We start from the raw sequence: 23,693 nt of genomic DNA on the forward strand, positions 1-23,693 counted from the left end.
GGGCACACTGCGATTCAATGTGTTGTTATACATGTGAATTTTATCATTTATTTTATTTATTTATTTTAAAGATTTTATTTATTTATTTGACAGACGAGATCACAAGCAGGCAGAGAGGCAGGCAGAGAGAGAGGGGGAAGCAGGCTCCCTGCTGAGCAGAGAGTCCGATGTGGGGCTCGATCCCAGGACCCTGGGATCATGACCTGAGCTGAAGGCAGAGGCTTTAACCCACTGAGCCACCCAGGCGCTCCTTTTATTTATTTTTGTTTAAAGATTTTATTTACTTATTTGAGAGAGAGAGACACACACAGCCAGAGAAGGAACACAAGCAGGGGGAGTGGGTGAGGAAGAAGCAGGCTTTCCTCTGAGCAGGGCATCCCATGCGGGACTCTATCTGAGGACACTGGGATCATGATCCCAGACTAAGGCAGACACAGCTGAGCCATCCGGTCGCCCCAAATACATGTGAATTTTAAAAAGAGGATCATGCAAGGATCAATAATTGTGTGTCATTAACCAAAGATTGTAATTAATCCATTCTGTCAACCCCAAGTCGGCCTCCTCAAAAAAAAAAAAAAAAAAAAAAAGTGAGTTGACTCTTCAAATCCGGGCCAGCCAAAGGAGAAACCGAAATGAGTGGGAGGGGTGGTTAACTGTTTTCACTTTTCTCTTCCTGTTTTTTCAGAGCCTGGGAAAGCAAGTCAGAATTTCCAATCTTTTCCAATTCCCACATGATTCCCTAATTTAGAACGAATTGGGTCTTTCTCCATTTGGGGAAGAATTTGCCGCCCGCCGTGGGGGCATCTATCTTCCTTTGGAGAAGAGCAAAAAGCCCGGAGTGGGGTTACTCCAGCCTCCTCCCTCACCCAGCATAAGGGCTAGGAGATAGGAGACGATACCCCCACCGAGAGGTCACTTGATGGGTCATTAGTGGAAATGCTCTGGCCACCGGTTGGAATCTAGCAGTAGGCCCTGGGGAGATGGGCGGGAGAGAGGGGGAAAGGACCCCGCTGCTTTAGGCGGCCCCAGGGGTCCGGGACCTTCTAAGACACAGACATCTGGCTGCAGGGACTGGGCTCTGGAGATTTCCGCGTGCCCATCCACCGCTCCCCAGGACCCGCAGTAGGGATGAACCGTAAACGCATTTGCATCTTAAACCCACGAGCGCCGGGGCCCCCTAGCTTGCGGGAGCGGACGAGGCCCGGCCTCGGTCGCCCCTGGCGTGCAGCAGGCTCCGCGAAGCCCACGGTCCAAACACAAGCACGGCCGGTGGAGAGGTCCGGTCGTTCCCCTTTGCCCCCGCTGCTTTAGACGGGGGTGGACGGCTAATTTAGAAAACTGCTTCTGCCGCGACGACCACCAAGAAGCACCTTCAGCGATTAGGAAACCGTGCGGAGGTCAGCCACCTGGCCTTTGCGGACGAAGCAGGCCCGGGCCTTTCCCTGCGCAGGGTAGACGGCCGCAGCCAGCAGCCCTGGCTGGGCTCCAGACCGGGCCTGGGTGACATCACCAAACTCCTCCGATCAGCGGGAGGGGGCCCCGAAATCCCCTAAAAACATTGTGAGTAATCGCCGGGCCCGCCCTCCAGGCGGGGCCCAGACCAAGGGAGGGAGCCCAGCGGCCCCGCCAGCCCCGGGAGCGGCGCCACGACGAGCAGCTTCTTAGTCCCCGGAGCGGCGCGCGCCTGTTCCCAGCCTCCGGCAGCGGCGGCGGGCGCGGCCTCTAGTCCTCGGCGGGGCGCGCACTTGGCCCCGCGCGGGGGTTGGTGTTGACCGCGGTGGCGGCGGCGGCGGCGGCAGGGGCAGCAGCGGCGGCGGCGGCGGCGGCGACAGCGCAGCGCGCAGGCGCGGCCGGATTCCCGGCAGTGACGCGGCGGCGGGCGCGCGCGGCGCATTTCCGCCTCTGGCGAATGGCTTGGCTGTAGCGCGCGCTGCGGGCCCAGCTGCGACCCCGGCCCCGCCCCCGGGACCCCGGCCATGGACGGTGAGGGCGCCTTCTGAGCTCGCGGGGTGGCCGTGTCGGGGCCGCGGGGACAGCGACGCGAACCCCCCCGCGGCCTTCCGCCCCTTCCTGCGCCGATGGGCGCTGCGCAGGGAGCGGTCGGCCGGATGGTGGCGCGGGGCGGGGCGGGCTTTGAAGGGTCTGACTCAGTTTCCCCTTTGGGTGGCGGGGTCTTGACTCAGTATCCTCCGGGGAGGGGGCGGTGGCGGTGAGCTTTGACTCAGTTTCACCCCGGGGGCGGTTCTGACTTAGTTTCCTTGTTAGGGGAGAATGTATCTGACTCAGTTTCCTCCCAGGGTGAGGGGTGGGGAGTGCCGTCCCTTAGTTTTCCGTGTGGAAGTAGAACAGGTCCTGACTCCGTTTCCCTCCGTAAGGAGAGGGCACTGTACCCAGTTTTCCCACAGGAAACAGGTGTTTCTGCCCCTTCTGCCCCTTCTTAGTTCCACCGCAGGCTCTAGGGAGCAGGCCCTGACTCAGTGCCCTTCGGGGGGAGGGAGCCTGGCTCCATGTCCTCTCCGAGGGGCAGCAGGCGCTGCCTGGTAAGGATGGGAAGTGGACTTGTGCTGACCCCTGTCTCCCTCCCCTTTCAGACCTGTTTCCCCTCATCTTCCCGTCTGGTAAGTGGACCATCCTTTCTCAGTGACTGGGGAGGAGCCCCCCAGGGTTTGGGGCAGGGAGGGCAGCGGCCTGAACGGGGCTGGCCCGGGTTTCGCCTGCAGAGCCTGCCCAGGCCTCTGGCCCCTATGTGGAGATCATCGAGCAGCCCAAGCAGCGGGGAATGCGCTTCCGCTACAAGTGCGAGGGCCGCTCAGCGGGCAGTATCCCAGGCGAGAGGAGCACGGATACCACCAAGACCCACCCCACCATCAAGGTCAGCATGGCTGTTAGTGGTGGGGTGGGGGGGCCCAGAGTGGGTTTGCAGGAACCGTGGAAGCCCAGCGGGCTCGCCTCCGGGCCCAGGTGCAGTCAGTGTCTGGGAGTTGGGACTGGAATTCCTGAGTGTCTAGATGTTCTCTGTACTTTGAACAGATCAATGGCTACACTGGGCCGGGGACGGTTCGCATCTCCCTGGTCACCAAAGACCCCCCTCACCGGCCTCACCCCCATGAGCTTGTGGGGAAAGACTGCCGGGATGGCTTCTATGAGGCTGAGCTCTGCCCAGACCGCTGCATCCACAGGTGAGCTCCTGACCAGGGTGTGGGGGTGCGGTAGGGGGACACGAGGCAGGGCGGCTGTGCAGCTGTCGCAGCGGGACTCCGTCCTGATCCCAGGGCAGGATTCCTCCCTCCTAGTTCTGCAAGCAGACTCTCTTTGCCTTGGATTATCTGTTTGTGCGTCTCACTGTCAAGTAGCTATGAGCTCCGTGGGATGGGGATGAATCTCGAATCACCTCTGAACCCCCAAAGCAACTTCACTTATGAAAATAAAAACAGTTTTAGGTTGGAGGAACAGCCGACTGGTGGAGGGGAGGCCGGGGAGCCGGCAAGTCAGGAAATGCCTTTCAGTTAAGGTTTGAGTAGTGAGAAAAGAGCGGAGAAGCGTGGAAAAAAACAGTCCAAGCAGAGTGAACAAATGCAAAGGCCTTGAAGTGGAGGGTGAGTTTAGTGTGTTCGGAGAACAGAAAAAAAGCCACTGCGGCGGAGGGTAGGGGAGCAGCACGGATGTGGCCAGGGCCAGGACGCAGGGCACAAGTGCTTGTCAGCCAAGGTAGGGAGTGGGTTTCTTGGCAGCACAGGAGAAAACCATTCGAGGGGGTGAAGCGGAGTGGTGATCTGGAGAATGGGTGGAGGAGGGAGGGGCAGACTGGGCAGAGACAATGGGACTCATTCTTGGGGGGACTCAGCTTCCAGAACCTGGGGATCCAGTGTGTAAAGAAGCGGGACCTGGAGCAGGCCATCAGTCAACGCATCCAGACCAATAACAATCCCTTCCAAGGTGAGGGGTGAGGGAGCAAAGGTTGGGCCTGGCCGAAGCACCCCTTCCAAAGCCACCTTCCTCGCGTCTCTCCCTCATTGGCCAAGACTCCTAGTACAGCTGGAATTTTGCTGCCCCTTCAGTACACAACTCCCATTTTAGTGTTGGGGAAAGTGGGAGCCAGTGAGGGGACAGGACATCCAGGGTCACAGAGGGGTCACACAGGTCACTGGTGGGTCTAGATCCTTCTCATTCTCCTCCTTTAGGACTCCCACTGTCTGACACACCCTTGAGCAATCCTCCCAGCCCTGAGCTCCCTGCCCCGCCCCCCCCATTCCCCACCATGCCTCCCGATCTCCCGACCATGTGTTTTTGCGGCAGTTCCCATAGAAGAGCAGCGTGGGGACTACGACCTGAACGCCGTGCGGCTCTGCTTCCAGGTGACAGTGCGGGACCCGGCAGGCAGGCCCCTCCGCTTGTCACCTGTCCTCTCCCATCCCATTTTTGACAACCGTAAGTGGCCAAGGAGCCATGGGAAGGGGAGAGGGATGAGCCTGGAAGGAGGAAGAGGGTTGGCTGGGCATGGCCTGCCAGGGGAGCTGTGGCTTCGTTCAGGCATCTGGCGCATCTGTCATCTCTTCTGTGTCCAGCTCTGTGCTGGCTGCGGGGACAAGGCGAAGAAGACCCCGAGCTGCCCTTGAGGCGTAGCTTCCAGGCTGGCTGGGAGTCAGAGGGAGGACAGGCCCTTTGAATATGTGATGAGAGGCTGGCGTGGCCAGAACTGTACTAACGACTCCAGGAAATGAACTCCCAGGAAGAAGATGATGGTGCAGAGTAGTAATTCAATGATGAAAGCTCACAGGAAGTTCACAGTTGGACTGGGCCATGGTCGACCAGTTGGGAGTCTTTTAATTAAGTAACCGGCCAGGATGAATGAAAATAAAAGGGCTCTGGAGCCCTAAGGATAGGAAGCCAGGATGAGGTAGAGGTCAGGAGGGAAGGGTTTGATGCCAGCAGCCTGGGCCCTGAACGTTGCTTGGGTGTGGTGGAACGAGACAAGGTGGGACCAGACTGGCTCCCCTGGACTGTAAGCCCCGGGAGGTCAGGGATGTTGGGTTTTGTGTGTTCTCCGTGCCTGGCATGGCGCCGGGTGCACAGGAAGTGCTGGTGCGTAAATGTTGCCAGAAAAGTTGGGGGCGAGGAGCCACGGGATCAGTCAGCCTTGGCCGTAGAGGTGTGGTCCGCAAGCTGCGGGCACCCTTGACTTTGGGATGGACAGGGATGTTGTATCTCGTGGGGGCCAGCCCTGGAGACCTCTGATGGCCGGTTCTGGGCTTCCTTCCTTACCCCCGCACCCTCAGGCGCCCCCAACACCGCTGAGCTCAAGATCTGCCGGGTGAACCGGAACTCCGGGAGCTGCCTCGGCGGGGATGAGATCTTCCTGCTGTGTGACAAGGTGCAGAAAGGTACGCACCAGGAAGAGGGCTGGACTCTGGACCAGGAGGTGAGGGGCAAGGCTGAGCAGAGACAGTGAGTGTCGGGAGGCTGGCTTGCACCGCCCCCCCAGTACCTCGGGGGCGGCAGAGTGATGTATCTCCTGGAACGGGGGCGGGGGGGGCAGCTGTGTGAGCTGAACACAGTGACCCACATTGCTGTCCCGTCCCCTGCAGAGGACATTGAAGTGTATTTCACGGGACCAGGCTGGGAGGCCCGAGGCTCCTTTTCACAAGCTGACGTCCACCGACAAGTGGCCATTGTGTTCCGGACACCTCCCTACGCGGACCCCAGCCTGCAGGCCCCTGTGCGGGTCTCCATGCAGCTGCGGCGGCCTTCGGATCGGGAGCTCAGTGAGCCCATGGAGTTCCAGTACTTGCCAGACACAGGTACACAGCTGGGGAGGGAGGCCGCTGGGCTGTCGGACTCCGGCCAACGCAAGCGAGGCCAGGGCTAGACGTCTGCCGCTGGGGGCGAGGGCCACCCTCTGCAGTCGGGGCTGGGGTTCATGCAGTAATCATACTCTCTCGTTCGCCTCGGTTAATAGTCAGGGCACTGGGTCCTTATTACGGGTCTGGTCCTATTCCAAGCATATCGGCGAATCACCTGATTCTGGAAGATCGCATCTAACTTGCCCCAGGCCACATCGATGATCACAGAGTTAGTGTTTAAACCCAGGCTCTCCGGGTCCAGGCTTTCGGGCACCTGACCACATTAGGAACAGCCGGAACGATCTTCAGTCCAAAGCCCAACATCTAGCCTGAGAGTGTTTGCTGCCCTCGGAGCGGTCTAATAGAGTTTGGAAAGTGACCCCTGAAACGGTTTGTGCCGCAAATAATTAGCAAGTGCCCGCTCGTGTGCCGGGGACTGAATACAGAGATGACTGAGATGTGTTCCCTGCGCTCCGGGAGCTCAGTCACGTGAGAAAGACAAACGCGCAGAACAGATTCTTAAGTGACAGAGGGACATGTGAGACGGAGGGAGGCGCGTGCAAAGAGCTGGAGATGGCCACATGGCGGGGGAGCGTTTAAGGTAGAGAAGGACCCAGAAGCGCATTCTCCAGGCTGGCGGACAGGCACCTGGAGGTGCAGGGGTGTTGGAGGGTGCCCACTGCGTTTGGGGACAGCCTCGTGGGAGCTGCCAGTGGGCTGTGAGCCGGTGCTGACAGGAGGGCCTTGAATGTCAGGCTCAAGGCATTTATCCAGGATTTCGTCCTAAAGGCAGTGGGGAGCCACCAAAGGTTTAAGCAAGGAAGGGACGCCAGTGGGTCTGGGAGCTCACTCTGGCAGGAGTGAGTAGAGGATCAGAGAGGGAGAGCCTCAAGGCAGGGAGGCCATTGCAAGGAAGAGGGCGCGGTGGTCCAGATGGGCTGTGAGCCTTGAGCGAAGGGCCTCGGGTCCCTCCACCGCTGTCCTCCTCGGGACCCGCGCTCCAGCTCCTGCCTCGGCTTGGAACGCTTGGCCTCAGATCTTCGTCGGCTGGGCTCACACCAGCACTTCCCTGGCCACCTCCAGGCTCAACGCTCCAGCCTCACTTCCGGTTCTCTTACATCACGCTGTGTCTCTTCCTCAGAGCTCCTGTCCCTTGTATGTAGTTGTATCCCTGTCCCCCCTGTCACTAGGGTGTCAGCCTTCGGGGCGGCAGGCACCTCGTCTGCTTGCAGCCATATCCACAGGGGCTAGAATGGAGCCTGCGCGCGGGGGGGTGCTCGGTAGATGTGTGTCAGGTTCGTGGATGGCGGGGAGTGAGAGGAAGGAAGGTGCTGAGGACGATTTCAAGGTTTCTGACTTTGGGGACAGGGCACGTGGGTGGTGCAGGGATTCTGGTAGAGCAGGAAGCAGGCTTTGGAGGCGAGATGACGAGGCTGGCTCTGGGCACGGCATTGAGTACTCTGGAGTTACCCACTTGCCACAGTACTTTGAAGCAGTCCTGGAGGTTCCGGACGGAACCCCGCAACCGTCAGGGATGAGAGTATGGGTCTCTGTCGGTCTTCGGCAAGCCTGTCGTGCCTCACTGCCCCAGAGCGCAAAGATCGTGGCCAGGCCTGGATCCAGGCTGGAGGGAAGCTAGGACATGAGCAACACCGGTGAGAGAACAAGCTGGAGACAGGGTCCCCCAAGGGCTTCTGCCCCCGCAGAGCGTGGCCCCTTTACCTGAAGGCATCCGCGTGGCCTTTAGGGGGTCATAGTCACTAACAGAGGCCTTCTGAGAAAGTTCTGGGCTTCTCAGAGTTGTTGCCTGTCACGATATCCTGCGACTCTTCTCATTGGCAGGGAGGGTTTGGAGAAAGGGTCTTACGGAAAGCTTTTCTCAGCATCTTCCTCCTGAGCGTCCTTTGAAAGCTCTGGGGATCCAGCTGGAAAGAGCAAGGCCCACTTCTCCCCGTTACTTTTCTAGATGATCGTCACCGGATTGAGGAGAAACGCAAAAGGACATACGAGACCTTCAAGAGCATCATGAAAAAAAGTCCCTTCAATGGTGAGAGGGGCCGTGGGAGAGCATTAGAGGGAAGGGGGTGGGGTGGGGGAGTGAGACTAGGTAGGGGCTGGGAACTGACCAGCCTTCCTTGCCCCACAGGACCCACGGACCCCAGGCCTCCACCCCGGCGTATTGCTGTGCCTTCCCGAAGCACAACTTCCATCCCCAAGCCAGGTAAGAATTTCCGGTTGCCCCACCGGAACTACAGGCTCAAATCCGCTTGCCTGTGGTTTAGATACCTGGGTTGGGAGGACAAGCAAGTGGTCAGCTTCACCCGCAGTGTCTGAAGCCTGCTCTCCGTTGGGCCCTTGTTTCTCAGGGCTTGAGGCCTGAGGCCCGAGCGCTTGAGGCTCTGATGTTACCTACATCAGAGCCATTAGGGGAGTGGTGAAGACATGCATTCCCGGGCCTTCTTCCTGACCGGCGCCATCCGAGGCTGCGGAAGCGTGGCCCAGGAACCAGCTACAGCACTAATGAGCACTGCGTCAGCTAAACCCCATATTGGATGCTTTGGGAGACAGTTGAAAAATGCAGTCTTTTCCCTCAGCTCTCTGTGGAATTAGGGACTCAAAATCTCTAATGTAGCGGAATGTACGTTCTCATCTGTAGCTCAAAAAAGAGTAACAGAGGGTCCTGCTTCAGGCCACGACCGGATGCTCCTTGGGCTCTTGGTGTCTTGGGCCTTCGTTTTTAGCTGTAAAGTGAAGTTTTACCAGGTGATCCGACAGCATCCCTTCCTGTCAGAGGCTGGCAGAGCTCGGGGGGCTAGAGGAGGTGTGGATAGAACCACGCAGGTCAGAAGGAGTGAAAGGAGGGAGTCAGGGTCCTGGCTGGGACCCCCTAGGGAGGGGCTGATCCTAAGCCCTGCCGGCAGGGGCTGGGGCACAGACAGCGGGTGGGTCTCTGAAGCATTCTCTGAGCCCTGACTCTCTGTTTCTCTCTCCCAGCTCCCCAGCCCTATCCCTTTACGCCGTCCCTCAGCACCATCAACTTCGAGGAGTTCTCCCCCATGGTCTTTCCTTCGGGGCAGATTCCAAACCAGACCCCTGCCTTGGCACCGGCCCCTGCCCCAATCCTGGCCCCGGTCCCGGCCCCGGCCCCGGCCCCAGCCCCGGCCCCGGCTCCAATCTTAGCCCCCCCGGGCCTCGCTCAGGCTGTGGTCCTCCCCGCCCCCAAGACCGCCCAGGCCGGGGAGGGGACGCTGTCAGAGGCCCTGCTGCAGCTGCAGTTCGACGCCGACGAGGACCTCGGGGCCCTGCTGGGCAGCGGCGCTGACCCCGCCGTGTTCACAGACCTGGCATGCGTCGACAACTCGGAGTTTCAGCAGCTGCTGAACCAAGGTGTATCTGCGGCCCCGCACACAGCCGAGCCCATGCTGATGGAGTACCCCGAGGCAATAACACGCCTGGTGACAGGGTCCCAGAGGCCCCCCGACCCAGCTCCTGCTCCCCTGGGGGCCTCTGGGCTCCCCAACGGCCTCCTCTCAGGGGATGAAGACTTCTCCTCCATCGCAGACATGGACTTCTCAGCCCTTCTGAGTCAGATCAGCTCCTAAGTGGGTGACACCCCCGCCTGGAGCGCAGGGTCGCAGGAGCCCTCCCAAAGCAAGCACTTACGGATTCTGGGGGGTGCACTCCAGCTTCCCCCAGCTGCTTTGGGTAATGTCTTCCAGGGGTGGGGAGAGTGCATTTTATTCTTTTATTGGCAGTGTCTATCTCTCTCTCTTTTTGGAGGTGCTTAAGCAGAAGCATTAACTTCTCTGGAAAGGGGGGAGCAGGGAGGAATCAAACTCTTCCCCTATCCTGATGTTCAACTCCCTTCTCCTTACAGGGAATTCTGGGGGCACCCATCCCAACCCTCCAGCTTCTAATACTCTCCTAGAGAGAGGGACAGGCTGGAGCTATGGCCTTTGTGGCCACAAAGCCTTATCACCAAGTGTCTTCCTCCAATCATGGATTGATTCCCACCTTGTGCCAAAATAACGCCCCCTTACCAGCCCCTCTGTGGTGCTGGCGTTGTCCTTGAACTAACACCAGCGTTTGAGGGCCTGGCCTCCTGGCCCTGCAGAGTCTCTGCCAGCTCTTCCCTCGCTCAGCTGTGGCTGGAGGGAGCTAGTGGGACAACACTGGCCCTTTCCAGGATCCAGGGAGGTTCGGTCTGAGACTTCTCTGTTTCCCCTTTTCTCAAGTGCCTTAATAGTAGGGCTAGTTGTTTGGAGAGTAGCGGGGAGGGCAGGCTGGCAGCTCTCCAATCAAGAGGCTCAGTTTTTACTGAAGAATCAAAGCAGTTGGACTCTTGCTCTTTCTACTCTGAACTAATAAATTCATTGCCAAGCTGGCTGGAGATTTCCCTTCTTTCAGCAAACCGCACACCTTTCTGGGCATGAGTGATCCAGAACTGGATGAATATTTACATTGCCATCCGGAAGCTTGCAGTCCGAGGATGGCCTCGGGAATGAAATGCCCGGGGCATGACAGCAGGCGGCTAATGCGGGAGCTGCCCCAGCCCTGGAGAGGCAGTAGGGCCCACCGGTTGTGGGGATGGAGTAGTTTCAGGAAGGGTGGCATCACAGAGCCCGTATCAGCTTTAGGTCTTAGATCAACAGAGTAGGGTGTTTGCAGAGCATTTACCAGCGTTCGAAAGTGAGGAGGGTAAGAGAGACCGTGCTGGAAAGGTTTGACGGGGTCAGGCTATAAAAGTCCAAGGACACTGGACTAAGAGTTTTGAATTTCATCTCTTGGATGGTTAAGGGAAAGTTTGCATCTGCTGGGGAAGGGGAGATTCCAGGTAGAGGCCTATGCTTTGACGTCCTGTTCTGCGAGGGCCAAAGAAAAGAGTCTGCAGCCCAGGGAGGCCTAAACAAAAGCTAGGCCAAAGCCCGAAGAGGGGGAGCTGGACGTACTTCCGGTTTAGCCCGACGCAGGCGCAGTAAAGCAGTGTTCGTGAAAGGCCTTGGCCCGCAAGACCCTGCCTTCTCAAGTGCGCAGGCGCACAGACAGCATTCTGCAAGAGGCGGGGGCAGGCAATGCGCTGCGGGGAAACCCCGGCCCTGAGTCTAGCGGCGGCTAAATTCTGGCTTCGTGCTGCTGCGGGAGGCGAAGGCAGAGGCCTGTGGGTTATCTGTGGGGCCTGCAGCAAAAGCTAGCGCGTCCCCTGGGAACAACAGGCCCTGATTGCAGACGCCGATGGACTGTGCCTTCGAGGACGAGGCCGGCCGGTGCGGAAAGCGGGGGTACCAGACAGCATCTGCGGAGCCGACCCTGCGCTCCAGCCTCTGGCCCAGGGGGCGGAGCCAGGGGTGGGGCCCGAAGCAGGTGGGCCACTCAGGGATCAGGCCAAGTGCAAGGGGCGGACCCGAGCGGGGTTGCCAGGTCAGGACCCCTGCGAACCCGCCGGCTAGCACACGGAGAGGCGGGGCTTGGTGGAAGCCCAGCACCGGGGGCGTGGCTAGGGCGAGCCGCGGGAGGCACCCGGAGGGCTGAGAAGGGTCCGGAGCGGAGGAAAAGGTAGGCTTAGCTGAGCAGTTGCAGCCTGAGTCCCCCGGGAAACGAATGAGCCCCAGTCCTCCCAGCCAGGCCACGCCTCTCCCTTGGCTTTCCCAGGGTCATACGGTCGCCTCTTAGGGTCAAGGGAGCGCCAGCCTACCTACAGAAAGGAGGTGCAGCCTGCCTTGGGGGGCAGCACCTTGAAAAGTGAGAGGGCCTTTAGTCAGGCTCTCGTTGATCCCTAAACTTCATCCCTCCCCCTGCCCTGCAGGTCCACCTCCGTCCCTCCTGCCCCTGATCTCCGTCCCTCAGGTCTGGTTCCAGAGCAAGACAAAGCAGAGTAGGTGTGGGGTGTGAACATCTGCTTCCCCAGCTGCAGAGAACGCCTCAGTGAGTGTCAGCCTAACCTGGACCAATGGTCCAAAGGCCTGTCCTTCTAAGTGGTGCCGGGAACCTGGCTGGAGCCTCTGGGGGCAAAACCCCTTCCCCCATCACGTCATGAACACCAGCACAGACACAAAGAGTAGTGGCTTCTTTACTCCCTGAAGTCCCCCTTTTCTCCACAGAATATGTACAAACAGGGACAGGGTAAGGGGGACTTCACCACCAAACTCCGGGAGGGGGAGCGGGGCAGTGCTGAGATGCGCCTCCGAGCGCAGGGAGAGTTCCTGAGGAGGGCCCAGGGGCCCCCCGCTATGCCCCAGGTGCCCTGAAGGGCCTGAGCAGTTCCCAGCGGGTCCCCAGCCAGGCCGAGGCTGGACCAGACAGTCCGCTCAGTCCAGATCGGTGGTGGGTGTGCCCAGCTGCTTGGATGCCAGGAGCAAGCGGGTGGCAGCGCTCTTCGACTCAGCCTGAAGCCTCCGGTTGTTGTGCCGCAGGCTCCGGACCTCCTCCTCCAGGGCTGCCCTGTCGGCCCTCTCCTGGGGTGGGGGGAGGCAGGTGTCACGACGCTGGCTCCTTTCCCAGGGCAGCCCTGTACATTCCCTGTGGACCCCCAGCCCCCGCCCCCCCCCCCCACACCGTCACCTTGTCCAGGTCCTCCTGCAGCTTCCTGAGTGTGGCCTCCAGGTGAGAGACCTTCTCGGACAGGCTCCCGGGTTCTGGCCTGAGGACAGAGGGGTCAGGTCACGGGACCAGGCAGCCCGCAGCACCTCTGCCTGCCCCCCCCCGACCCACTTAAATGGGACGGGCCCAGCTCCTGTGTTCGCAGACTTCTATGTCCGGAAAAGCAGAGCCCTGCCTGGGACAAGGCTTCGTTCTCGTGCACGGGCCCCGACGGTGGTCACACGCGCACAGTGAAGGCACTAGGTCGGGCACAGGGAAGCTTACTCAGCATCGGCCTTTGGCGTTCCCTTGCCATCTCCATTCTCCGGGATGGGCTGTCCTGTGGGGGGGGGGGGGACACAGGGATCACGTGGGCAGGTAGGGAAAAGGAGAAAGCCCCACCCTATCCGGGCTCCAGCCCCAGCGCCCTGGTGGCCTCACCCTCCCGGGACAGTGACTGCAGGATGGTGTTGCAAGTGGAGGCGATCTCCGAGATGGACTGCCACTCGTCTTCCAAGGTCTCACTGCCCGCCTCCGACATGACTGTGGATGCGAGGAGGTGGCTCAGCCAGGGAAGCCCAAGCCAGCCGCCCTGAGCCCCCCACCACCCCGCCCCACCTTGCCCTAGACTCACTTTTGCTGATGGAGTTCCGCAGAGACAAGGTTCGTGGCAGGAAGGAGGCCCTCAGCTCTGGGGTCGGGTCGTCCCTGGCCTCACCACCACTGGGGCTGCCTGGCCCATCCTGGGGGTATGAACGGGTATGGATGCAGAGACGGCCACCACCACCATGGTGCCCACCCCCGTGCTTCGGGCTCCAGAGCCTTGTTTCTGCTCACCCGGGTGGGGGGTGTCTCTCTGCCAGTACTGGGTGCTGCCGGCTTGGCCGTGGCGGCCAGAAGGAGGTCCGGGGTGGTGTTGGGCAGGACCGGGGCCTCGTCTGACAGGGAACTGGGGACAGCAGGGACAGCTCAGCAAGGGAAGCTGCACCCCACGGCCCCTGCTTTCAGGGACCACGCTGGTCCAGCCTCACTGCGCCCGCAGAGGAGAGAAGGAAGGCCGAGAGGGGGCACCTGCGGGGGGACGGTGAGTGCTGGCTGTGCCGGAACTCAGTCCTCTCTTCAGCTAGATCCCCAGGCCCTGTGGAACTGCCACCATCATGCAGGCACAGTTGCAGCAGCTGCTTCGTGGTGGGCAGCAGGGTCACCACCCCTGGGGCCTCCTCCTGTACCGGCTCCGGGGCCCCCCGCCGGCTAGGCTCCTGCAGAGATAGCGTGTACAGCTCCGAAAAGCTCCTGCAGGGAGGAGTGGGCAGTGTCAGGCGGGAACGGCCCGTCCCCAGTGTCCTGCATCTCCAACCCCACTCCCAGCTGTCCCTGAGGCTCACTTCCAGGAGGAGAGCTCTCCAAACTCCCTAACAATGAAAACTGTTTGCCTGACTGCGGGCCGTTTTTCCGGCCCCGGTGCTGCCCCTGCCTATCCCAGGCAACTTGCTCGGAACAGCGATTTCTCCATCTGTGAAATGGGGATAACAGTACCAGTCCACAGCTTGCTGTGAGGCTTTAAATCCTAACACAAGTAAATCAGTTAGCGTGGAGATCTAAAACCTACTGCTTGTGAACCAAATCCAACCTGGGTGCCTTTTTTTGTTTTAGCAGATAGGACTGTTCTTGTACTCCTGTGAGCCAAGAGTGGCTTTTACATTGTTAAATCGTTGAAAGAAATCAAAAGAATATTTCATGGCACGTGAAAATCAAGAAAATTCAAATTTCAGTGCCCACAGAGTTTTAGTGGAATAAAGAAAACTCGTGCATTTACCAATCGTCTACGGATGCTTTTGTGCTAGAGCAGAGCTGGGTACCTGTAGCAGAGACCAGATGGCCCAGAAAACCTAAATATTTACTATCTGGCCCTTTACAGAAAAAGTTCGCATCTCCTGGCTAAGGCAGCGATTAATTAATAGCATGTATGTGTCTTTGATGATCCTTAAAAAAAAAAAAAAAAAAAAAAAAAAAAGATGGGGCTGATTGTTAGATCCCGAGCAGTGAAAACAGCCTGTTTAATTGGCTTCACGCTGGATATGTGACTCCGAGGGATTAAGAGACGAGGAGAGCCTGCCTCAAGGTAGGTACTCTGGGGAAATGCTAACGGCGACCCGGGAGGCACGGGCTCCGAGGTGGCCAGCGGCCGGGTCCTCCCGCCTCCCCGCGTCCCGGGCCTGACCTGCGGGGCCGGCCGCTCTCGTCGGGGGGCAGGACGGTGACGCAGACCTTGGGCGCCGAGCGCAGCAGCTGGGCGGCGGCCTCGGAGCCCAGCGTGGGCAGCGTCTGGCCGCACACGCGCAGCAGGCGCGCCCCCGGCCGCAGCCCCGCGGTCTCGGCGAACGTGAAGCGCTCCACGTGCGTGATGAACCCCTCGGCGTCCACCTCGAAGCCCAGGCGGCCTTGGCCGTCGCGGGGCAGCGCCAGCTCGCGGGTCTCGCAGCCGCGGCTCACCAGCTGGGGCGGGGCGGAGCGGGGCGTGAGCGGGGGAGGGGGGGACCGCGCCGGCGCCACCCCCACCCCGGCCCCCGGGGCCGCCCCGACCTCCCCGCACCCACCCCGCGGACCCAGGGTCTGGGGCTCAGACAGCGCAAGCCACCCGCCCGAGGAACCCCCAGTTCCAGCTCTGCCAAGCTCCAGGGCTGGGTCTGTCCCCCGGCCCCGCCCCGGGTTTCCCCTTTCACGGGGGAGGCGGCGGGAGCGAGGGGTTCCACCGCCCGCTCGGCCCTCCGAGGCGCGGGGGGTACCCGGTGGGGAGCGCCCGCCCTGACTCCCGGGCCTCACCTGCAGACGCGCCACGACCTCGCCTACGGCTTGGCCGGGGGACCCGTCGAACCGCAGCGTGATCGCCTCCCCGCGGCCGTGGTACAGGTCGAGCCGCTGCTCCGAGAAGGTCCAGGCCAGCACGTCGCGACAGGCGCAGTTGAAGACCACACGACCGTCGCGCGGCGCCACGAGTATCAGCGCCTCGGCCGAGATGCCCAGCAGGCAGGGCACCTCGGCGTCGTCGGGACCTCCGGCCTCGACCCCGGCCCCCGCCGCGCCCCGCGCTCCGGGCGCCGCGCGCACGCCCCACACCAGCGCCCCCGCCGCCTGCAGCTCGGCGCCCGGGCCCCGAGGGGGCACCCGCCGCCTCCCGCCCAGGGAGGGCAGGCCGAAGCGCGAAGCCGAGTCCAGCGACGTGGTGGTCACCTCGTTGGTGGCCAGGTCCTGCAGGTACTGCTGACGCGTGCGCGTGGCCATGGCGTGGAACTGGCGTGCGTGGCCCGCTGCCTGCTCGCCGTTGAGCGCCTTGGCCAGCAGGAAGGCGCGGAAGTCGGAGTTGGCTGCGAAGGGGCCTCCGCCCTCGGGCAGAGCTGGTCCGAAGGCCGGGGTGTCCTGGGTGCGGCTCACGGCCACCCTGAGGGGAGGCAGGCGGGAGTCAGGGGCAACCGGGAGGGCCCCCTGACATCGGCAGCACTGAGACCTCCCGGGCACCCACCTGTACGAGGTGTGCGGAGTGCAGGGCGCATCAGCCCGCACCACCAAGAACACGTGCTGGAAGTGGGAGCGGATGGTGGTAGGGGAGAAGGGCTTGCTGCCGGGCTCCTGGAACACGATGGTCACGATGTCGTTGCCGATGTGGCGTTTCCGCAGGAGCTGGGAGGGAGACGGTGGGGGGTGTAAGCGGGACCTATCTGTCCTCCAAGCCCCTCCACACGCAGTCAGGCCAGAGCCTGGGCGTCAGCGGCTCCCCCATCTGCCCGTGGTCAAGGTCTGGGTGTTTGCCTTTGGGGAAGATGGTTAAGGCTCAAGAGAACGCAGGCCAAGGCTCAAATGCCCCCGCCCACACAACACCGTTGCAGGGGTTCCCAGAGGCTCTTGGCTACCCCCAGCCCCACCCTAGCCCCCTCACACCTGCTGCTGGTTATTGGGGGTGTAAGGCAGCATCGTGGACACGTGGAACATGATCTCGTGGTCCTGGTAAGTGGTGTAGAGGGAGTGCGTGCCCGTGGAATCCGCTGTGGCCAGGGAATTGGGGACACCGAGGGAGAAGAAGGGGAATCTTCTTGAACTTGCCATCCCTGCCTGCGGTCTGGAGCTCCTGTGTCCCCAACCAGCAGGTGGACAACCCCTTCCTGCCACAGGCCATGAGGTCTAGGGGCCTCAGCTTTGGCTGCTCCCTTCCCCTTCCCCCACAGGCTCCAGGCTCCAGGCAGGCGTGCTGAGACAGGATGAAGACCGAAAGGAGGAATGGCCCGCTATGAGGGAGGCGGGGGTGGATGTCCTGGGAGAGGACAGATGTCGGCCCAGGCACCAGCATGTGGGGAGCAGCTGAGAGTGGGAGGCAAGACTCGTGCTCCATAAGGGGCCCTGGGACACTTCCAACCGGAGAAGCAGGCGTGCTCCCCAGGAAGCTGGGCTGGTGGACTGTGTGTGTGGTGGGGGGCGTGGTGCCCGCAAACCCCCTTGGCCCCAGCTCAGATGGTAGGACATCAGGGCCTCAGGGGACGATCCTAGTCCCTCCCTCCAGCCTGTGGCTCGCTTGGCCCCCACAGCCCCGGACCCGCATCCTCAGCCTACCCAAAGAGCTCTGCAACCCCGAGCCTGGGCCCAGGCCAGCATGGGGTAGAGAAGAGACAAGGCCGCTGGTTCCCGCCAAGGCCGCCTGCCCCCCACTCCCCAGCCCCCCGGGGCCTCACTTTTGGTGTCCAGTTGGGCCCTGTAGCTCTCAAAGCCTTTGAGCCGCACCACGTCGCCCAGCAGGGTGAGGAACTGCATGAAGGCCGGTCCTGCCTCCCGGTTGTTGTACATGTCCTCCTCCGAGGCCTGGCCCGCGCGGCAGTACAGGATGCCCACCTTGCGCTGGAAACTCAGCTGCCGGGATGGGGGGGCGGGGAACAGATGGAAGGCCCAGGCCTCAGTCTCTGCGGTGCCCCCCAGGTCTTGGGGAATGACCCGGGGGCCGGGCTGTCTCTACACGTGGCCCTGAGCGCCACCCTCCCTCCCTAAGCCTCCTGTGGGTCTTCTAAGAGGGTTCGGTAGGTCCTGCTGCCATTGGTCGGGAGGGTAGAGAAGTCACAGGTGGGAAGGGACCAGGAGGGGCGTTGGTTCTCAAGTGACCACTTGAGAGAGAGGAGGTGATTCGTGGAGAGGACCCCAGGCAGAGTGTGCCTGATCCCAAGAAATGTTCCCATTGTCCTCCTCCTTATCTCAAGGTTAGCCTGTACTCCCCTCCCTCAAATCCCAGGCACCCGCAGCCCAGCCTCCGGAGGCCTTGAGCCCTGCACCACCTTCGCTTGCCCTGCTCCTGGCTCCTTTGGCTTCCTCCCATCGGGGGTTAACTGCGCTGAGGTCAAGGTTCTCTGGCCCCTCCAGTTCAGGCCTCCTCTCTTCATATGAAACCTGTTTACACCCCTGGCCCCACTTTGGGTGGGTCCCTCGGAACCCCTGCAGCCCCGATTCCAACCCAGCCTCCCCTGACAGCCCACAGGCATGGCTTCGTCCTGGCACGGTCACACCACAGCAGGCACTTGGAACAACTAAACTTCACGTTGCCTGAGACCCTAGCCACCCCACCCGCCCTGGTCTGGGCCTCTTCTCCACAATGGTCTTCGCCCTCAGGGACTGCAACAGCGGTCTCCATGGAAACACATTCCAGTCTCTGCCTCCAGCCCCAACCTTTCTTCTGAGCTCGAGACATACTTCTCCAGCTGCCCAGATGTCCTTCCCTCACCTGGACACCTCATCTCCTCATGGATGCTGCCATCCCACCCATCTACCCCTGGACTGTCCTCTCCCCTTCACATCTGCATCATCACCGCCGGGTGTGGCCTGATGACTGCAACAGCCTTTGGCCTGGCCTCCCTGACCCTCCAGTCTGGCCCCCACACTCCAGCCAAAGGGCTGCTCTACCTCTCATATCTTCCATGGCTCCCCAGTGCCCCCACCACCAAATGCAAGCCTTCCCCCCACCCCGTCCCCCCAAGCACGACTCCAGCCACACAGAACTCCCTACAGGCCCCCAGTGTGACCTGCTCTCGGTCTCTAAGCTTTCACAAAAGTTGTGCCTTCTGCCCAGAAAATGCCTGCTTTTCCTGACTTAAACTCTTACATTTCTACCATGACACTAACCCCCCCCCCCCCCCCCCCGCCGGCCAAGGCAGGGCTGTCAAAACAGACTCCGTGCCCCCTGGAGCCTTCAACATTCCCCTTTCACTGCTCCACAATCCCTCACGATTCCCTGTGGGTCGGTCTCTTTCCCCCCGCTGGCTGTGAGCCACTCAGAGACAGCAACCGGTCTGGACATGTCTCCAGTGTCCACTCGGGGGCCTGGCACCAAGGTTGAGGAAATGTTTGTTGAGTGGCTGACAGACTGACACAGAGGAGGAGAATCAGAGCCAGCGGGCAACTTTCAGCACAGGCTAGGGAGGGACTTCCACTGCTCCATAGTGGGATAGGCAGCCCCAAGGCGGAAGCACCCCGCATGGAGAGGAGACTACGCAGCACCTTGCCGGCCAAGTGGACAGAGAATGAGAATGAGAGGTGTGTGCAGGAAGGGGAGGGGATGGTCAGACCAGTGCTTCTCAGCAGAAATGTACATAGGAATTAACTCGGGACCTTCTTAGAGTACAGCCTCTTGATTCAGCAGATCAGAGGCGGAGTATAGGCCCCAAAATCTGCATTTCTAACTAGCTCCCAGATAATGTGGATGTTGCTGCTGGTCTACAAATTTTACTTTGAGAGGCAAGGTTCTGGATGACCTCTGCTGCCCTCTCTGAAAGGTCAGCTCTGCTGGGTCACCGTCTGGCCCAGAATCAGGGTCAAGGCTGGGTCACTGGGAGCTGGACAGGCTGGGTTCTGACCAGGTACATGTAGCTGTTGGGTTGGGGTCCGAGGGGGGGCCCCGGCGGCCACTCACCACTTGCTCATCCAGCGTGAGCAGCGTGCGTGGCACCTTTGGTGAAGCTGAGCCCAGGCGCAGGCAGGTCGGGCTCAGCCGCGGAGCCACGTGTTCCAGAAGCTTCCTAGGGGACAGGCCCCGTGGGGGCCCCGGCGGCAGCGCATCTTCCGAGATGGTGCCTCGGAGGGTCCGGAGCTGAGGAGGGGATGTACGGACCTCAGAATCCATACAGGTTTTCGAGGAAGCAATCCGCAGTCGGATCCCAGGACCCCCGCCCACCTGTGTGGTCCGCACGATGATGCGGTAGCTGTGCAGAGTGCCCCCTCCGCTGCTTTCCTTCTCTTCCCTCCGCAGGCTCACTGCCACCGGGCCCAGCACCTCGTCCAGTCCGAAGAAGTTCTGATGTTCTGGTGGGGGGGGGCCGGGCCGTGGATGACTGGTCCCGCCCCCCTGGGAGTCCCACCCGGGGCCGGCCACGCCCATCTCGAAGCCCCGCCCACGCCCCATCGTATCTCCTAGTGCAGACCCTAGACTAGGGCCCCCTCCCTCCGCTGCCCCGCCTACATCCTACAAGGCCAAATCCCTATTCGTGCGGCCTCCCTGATGCTCGGCCCTGTGCCCGCCCCCTAGGCGGCTCCGCTCACAGCACGCCTTGCCCCCGGCGCAGGGGGCCAATGCCTGCCTGCTTCCAGGTCTACGTCCTGCGAGGCCCCGCGCGCCACGCCCATGTTCCGCGGCAGGATGTAAGCTGCCCCCCCTTCTGACCGCTGTTGAAAAGGAACAAGTTTCCCACAAGGGTGCAGAGGTTCTCAGACTTGTTTCCACCTCACGGAAATGTTGATGGGAAATCTCCCCCCAGCCCGGAGGGGTAGGAGGAAGAATCAGATGGCGGCCAAAGGCCTTAAGAACGTGGTTAGAGCTCGGCTCCGCAGGGCAGTCTTGGCCCCAGAGGCAGAGCGCGATCCTTCATATGGCCAGGAACTTAACAGGGAAGGGACAACTCGTGAGCCCTACTGTGTGCTCCCCAGGTGACAGGGACTGCCGCCCAGCCGGGCGGCCCTCCCCTTACCTTTGCCATAGAAGTACTTGCGGTAGTAGCCGGCGCCCAGGTCTGCGTGCTCCAGGCTGTAGGCTGAAGTTCGGTTCTGCGGCTCCTCCAGGACGGACACGGCGGCGTTGGGCAGTGCAGGGGGCACGGGTGGGGGCACGGGTCCACCCAGGCCCAGCTCGCCCTCACCCCCAAGCTCACTCACAAAGCCAGGCGCTTCAAGCAGCAGGTCCGAGCCCGCAGAGCGGTCCTCAGCAGAGGCCGGAGTCCCAGATCCCGCCTCCGCGTGGCCCCCTGTCCCCCGCGGCTTTGGAGCCCAGTCAAAGAGGAGACTCTGCACGTCGTAGTGGGCAAACCAGTGGGGCTCAGGCACTGGCGGAAAGGCGGGCTCCGGCTCCTCGGCGGGCAGCCCCAGCAGGGCCAGCGGGTCAGTGAAGAGCCGGGTGGGGCCCGCGGCAGGGCGGCTGGCCTCCTCGTGGCTGTGGGCACGGGCACGCGGGCTCGCTGGTGTGGGGGGCCGGGCCTCGCCCGCATCGCTGCCGCTGCGCAGGAGCGGGCCGCGGGCTGGCCTTGGCTCGAAGGTGTGCGGTGTCAGCGGGGGCCGTGCTGGCTGGCGCAGCTTGCGCGCAAAGAGGTCATCCGTGGGTGCAGGGGCCGCGCCCCGCCGAGGGCTCCCCACGCCGCCGCCGGCCCACATGGGCGTGCTGTGGGCCTGGCTCTCCCGGGAACGGGTCGCATTGGCGGGCACGGGGGGTTGGTGCCCGGGCGGCAGGCCAGTTCCTGCCCTGAGGAAGGAGGGGGCTGCTCAGAGGGGCCTGGGGAGAAAACAGGAACCCAGGCCCCCAGCCTGGTCCTCCACCACGGGGGTTGGCTTCCGGCCCCCTCCGCGACCATCAAAGCCGCTTCCGCTTTCCTGGCCACTTCCTTGTCTGCCTTAGGCTGAGGTTTCTAACCCCCTCCTGAAGCTAAGCACTGGTCAGGGCCAGGGGCTGGGCTGTCCCAGTCTTGGCCCTGGGGGCTTGGAACCCAGGCAGTACCGAGGCTGCCAGCGTCCCTCAGTTCCTCCTCATACACCTTGGCTTTGGCCTGGGCCCAGAATGAGGGTCCCTACCAAGTCCTGGCCCAGTTGGACAGATGGTTTGTCCCGCCTGGGACGGGAAACCCATGGGGCCACTGGTGTCTGGGTCCGGCCCGCTTGACAAAGGGAGGACGTCCTGTCCCCAGAGACTTTCCTCCCTGCCCCTCCCACTTCCTCCAGGGTCCCTGAGGAGCTGAGCACCCAGAAGCTGGGTCTCAACGTCCTGGCTCTCATGGCCTCAACACCTCCAGGACACAGGGGTTCCCGGGGGCACTGGCAGGGCAACAGAAATGGCAAGAGGACTTCCTTCAGTACAGGAAGTGGCCCCAAATCTGAGCCCAGCCCCCTGCCCAGCCCCATATCCTGAGGAAGGTGCTGGGGGTCACACTAGCCCAGTCATGGGACCCATCACCCCGGCCTGAAGGACAGGCCCAGCCAGGCTCACTCTCTGCAGGAGACTGCAGCCATGCCTGGGGGGCAGGGGAAGGAGGCACACGGATGGAGCCCCTTTGCAGGAACTGGGGCCATGGGACCTCTGCCTACCTGATGCTGACAGGGGAGTCTGAGTCCCTTGTGACAAATGCTCAAACTGAGGTCCAGATAAAGGGAGGCTCTTTGCCTGACATAACCCCACATTACAGCTAGGATTTGAACCCGGGTCTGCCAATCTCTCAGGCCTAAACAGTGCGGTACCTGCCCACACCTGTCCCTGTATGTGTAGGTGTGAGGCGAGTGGGGGTTGGGCTGAGGCTCAAAGTCTCACAGGATGTAAGACTGAGACACCCAAGGCACCAGGGACCTGCTAAATGCGGAAATGTGTGGAGACCCAAGGGCAGGTGCAAAGGGTGGTGTGAGAAAGTTGGGGGAGGGGGCCGCCCCAAGTGGACCCAGGTTGGTGTGGGCAGGCCGGGCAGGGATATGGGACCCTCCACTGGCAACACAGACAACTGCTGGCAGGTCTTGGTCCATCCTCCAGTGACGCTGTGCGGCTGGGCTGGGACAGGGCAGGGGCAGGGGCTCCGTGCAGCCCTCATCCAGAGCTCCAGGACCCCGCAAGGGTAGGCCTCCGCGCTTGGGGTGCCTCCTCCCACAGTTTCTCCCAGGACAACGTCTGACACCGAGGCTGAGCCTCTGTCCTCTCATCTCTAAAAGGAGATTACCTCTTCTGCCCTTTCCCAGCACCACTGGGAGACTGCAAGGAGGTTCGAGAGTGTGAAGCCGGCCATGTGTTAAGTATGTGTGGTGAGGCAGGCCCTTGGTCCATGCGCCAAGCTCTCGGGCCTGGGCTGTGATGAGTGTGTTGGGGTGGGAGGGGACATGAGAGGGGAGCTGTGTATGCCCCTGTTCCGTGTGGGCTGAGCTCTGTGTAAGTGTGCGTGCACAGCCCATGGGCTGCCTCTTGTTCTGGCCCAAGGCTGGGCTCTGGCCCTGCCTTTCGGGGGTGTTCTTGGGCTCTGTCCCCCACCCGGCAGCTTCACACAGGGTCCATTGAGGCCGGGACATTCCTTGCAGCCTGTGTCACTGGGGGGAGAGGGCCGGCCCCGCCCCCACAGATCCGGAAGGCCTGGCTGCCCCAGGAGGAGGCGCTGGACGCTTCCCAGCACATCTGGAGGTCATGACCCCATTTCTGCTGCCAGGGGGCGCGACAGATGTTTCCTCCCAGGCCAGACCTCAGACTGGGGGGCGGTGTGCAAAGGCTGGGGAAGAGGCCGTCCCGAGATCAGGGGAGCCCCAGGACAGGGGGAGCCCCGCACACGGCCGGCAGCCGGGGCAGTCGCCAGCGCCGCCCAGAGGAGTCGGGGGCCACCGCATCCAATCGCCCTCACACTGGCTGGGCGGGCCGGGCCGTCACGCAGAGGAGAGTGGGGGCCGCCAACCGGCCGGACGCAGGGGACTGGACGTGCTGACTCGGGACGGGAGCCCGGACGGAGGTTAGGAGGGTGCAGGCAGCTAACGCGGCAAGGATCCCCCTTCCACATACACACCACCCAGGCCCACGCCAAGCCACCTTTCCCCCTGTCTGGCCTGTCCGCGGTGCTTCCACTCCCCCGCTCCCGCCGGTACCTCTGGGGCTCCCGCCTGGTGGCCGCCTCCCGCGCTGGGATCCCGCTGCCTCTCCCGCTACCGCTCCGGCGCTGGCTCCGCCTGGGGGCGGGGCCGTGTTGGGGGGCGGGACCCCGCGGAGGGGGCGGAGCCAGCCTGGGAGCAGTCTGCGGCGGGAAGTTCAGA

General features: G+C 61.9%; 2 protein-coding genes across 2 annotated transcripts; one reads left to right on the plus strand and one right to left on the minus strand.

Annotated features, from left to right (window-relative positions):
- Nucleotides 1-1,623: 1,623 nt before the first annotated feature.
- RELA (RELA proto-oncogene, NF-kB subunit) lies at nucleotides 1,624-10,224 on the plus strand. The gene is made up of 11 exons (XM_046017105.1): nucleotides 1,624-1,983; nucleotides 2,592-2,618; nucleotides 2,721-2,872; nucleotides 3,031-3,179; nucleotides 3,845-3,936; nucleotides 4,297-4,428; nucleotides 5,277-5,381; nucleotides 5,586-5,798; nucleotides 7,807-7,887; nucleotides 7,987-8,061; nucleotides 8,835-10,224. The coding sequence occupies exons 1-11, from the start codon at nucleotides 1,977-1,979 to the stop codon at nucleotides 9,440-9,442; spliced, it is 1,641 nt and encodes a 546-aa protein (XP_045873061.1). The 5' UTR covers nucleotides 1,624-1,976; the 3' UTR covers nucleotides 9,443-10,224.
- Nucleotides 10,225-11,889: 1,665 nt separating this feature from the next.
- Nucleotides 11,890-23,603, minus strand: SIPA1 (signal-induced proliferation-associated 1). The gene is made up of 16 exons (XM_046016571.1): nucleotides 23,529-23,603; nucleotides 20,408-21,171; nucleotides 19,618-19,745; nucleotides 19,357-19,533; nucleotides 17,138-17,312; nucleotides 16,353-16,456; nucleotides 15,937-16,094; nucleotides 15,240-15,855; nucleotides 14,638-14,912; nucleotides 13,488-13,709; nucleotides 13,254-13,365; nucleotides 13,051-13,159; nucleotides 12,858-12,959; nucleotides 12,702-12,756; nucleotides 12,399-12,477; nucleotides 11,890-12,292 (listed from the first exon to the last, which is right to left on the minus strand). The coding sequence occupies exons 2-16, from the start codon at nucleotides 21,081-21,083 to the stop codon at nucleotides 12,146-12,148; spliced, it is 3,135 nt and encodes a 1,044-aa protein (XP_045872527.1). The 5' UTR covers nucleotides 21,084-21,171; nucleotides 23,529-23,603; the 3' UTR covers nucleotides 11,890-12,145.
- Nucleotides 23,604-23,693: the final 90 nt, after the last annotated feature.

The sequence above is a fragment of the Meles meles genome, chromosome 8 (genome assembly GCF_922984935.1).
Source record: "Meles meles chromosome 8, mMelMel3.1 paternal haplotype, whole genome shotgun sequence".
NCBI lineage: Eukaryota > Metazoa > Chordata > Mammalia > Carnivora > Mustelidae > Meles > Meles meles.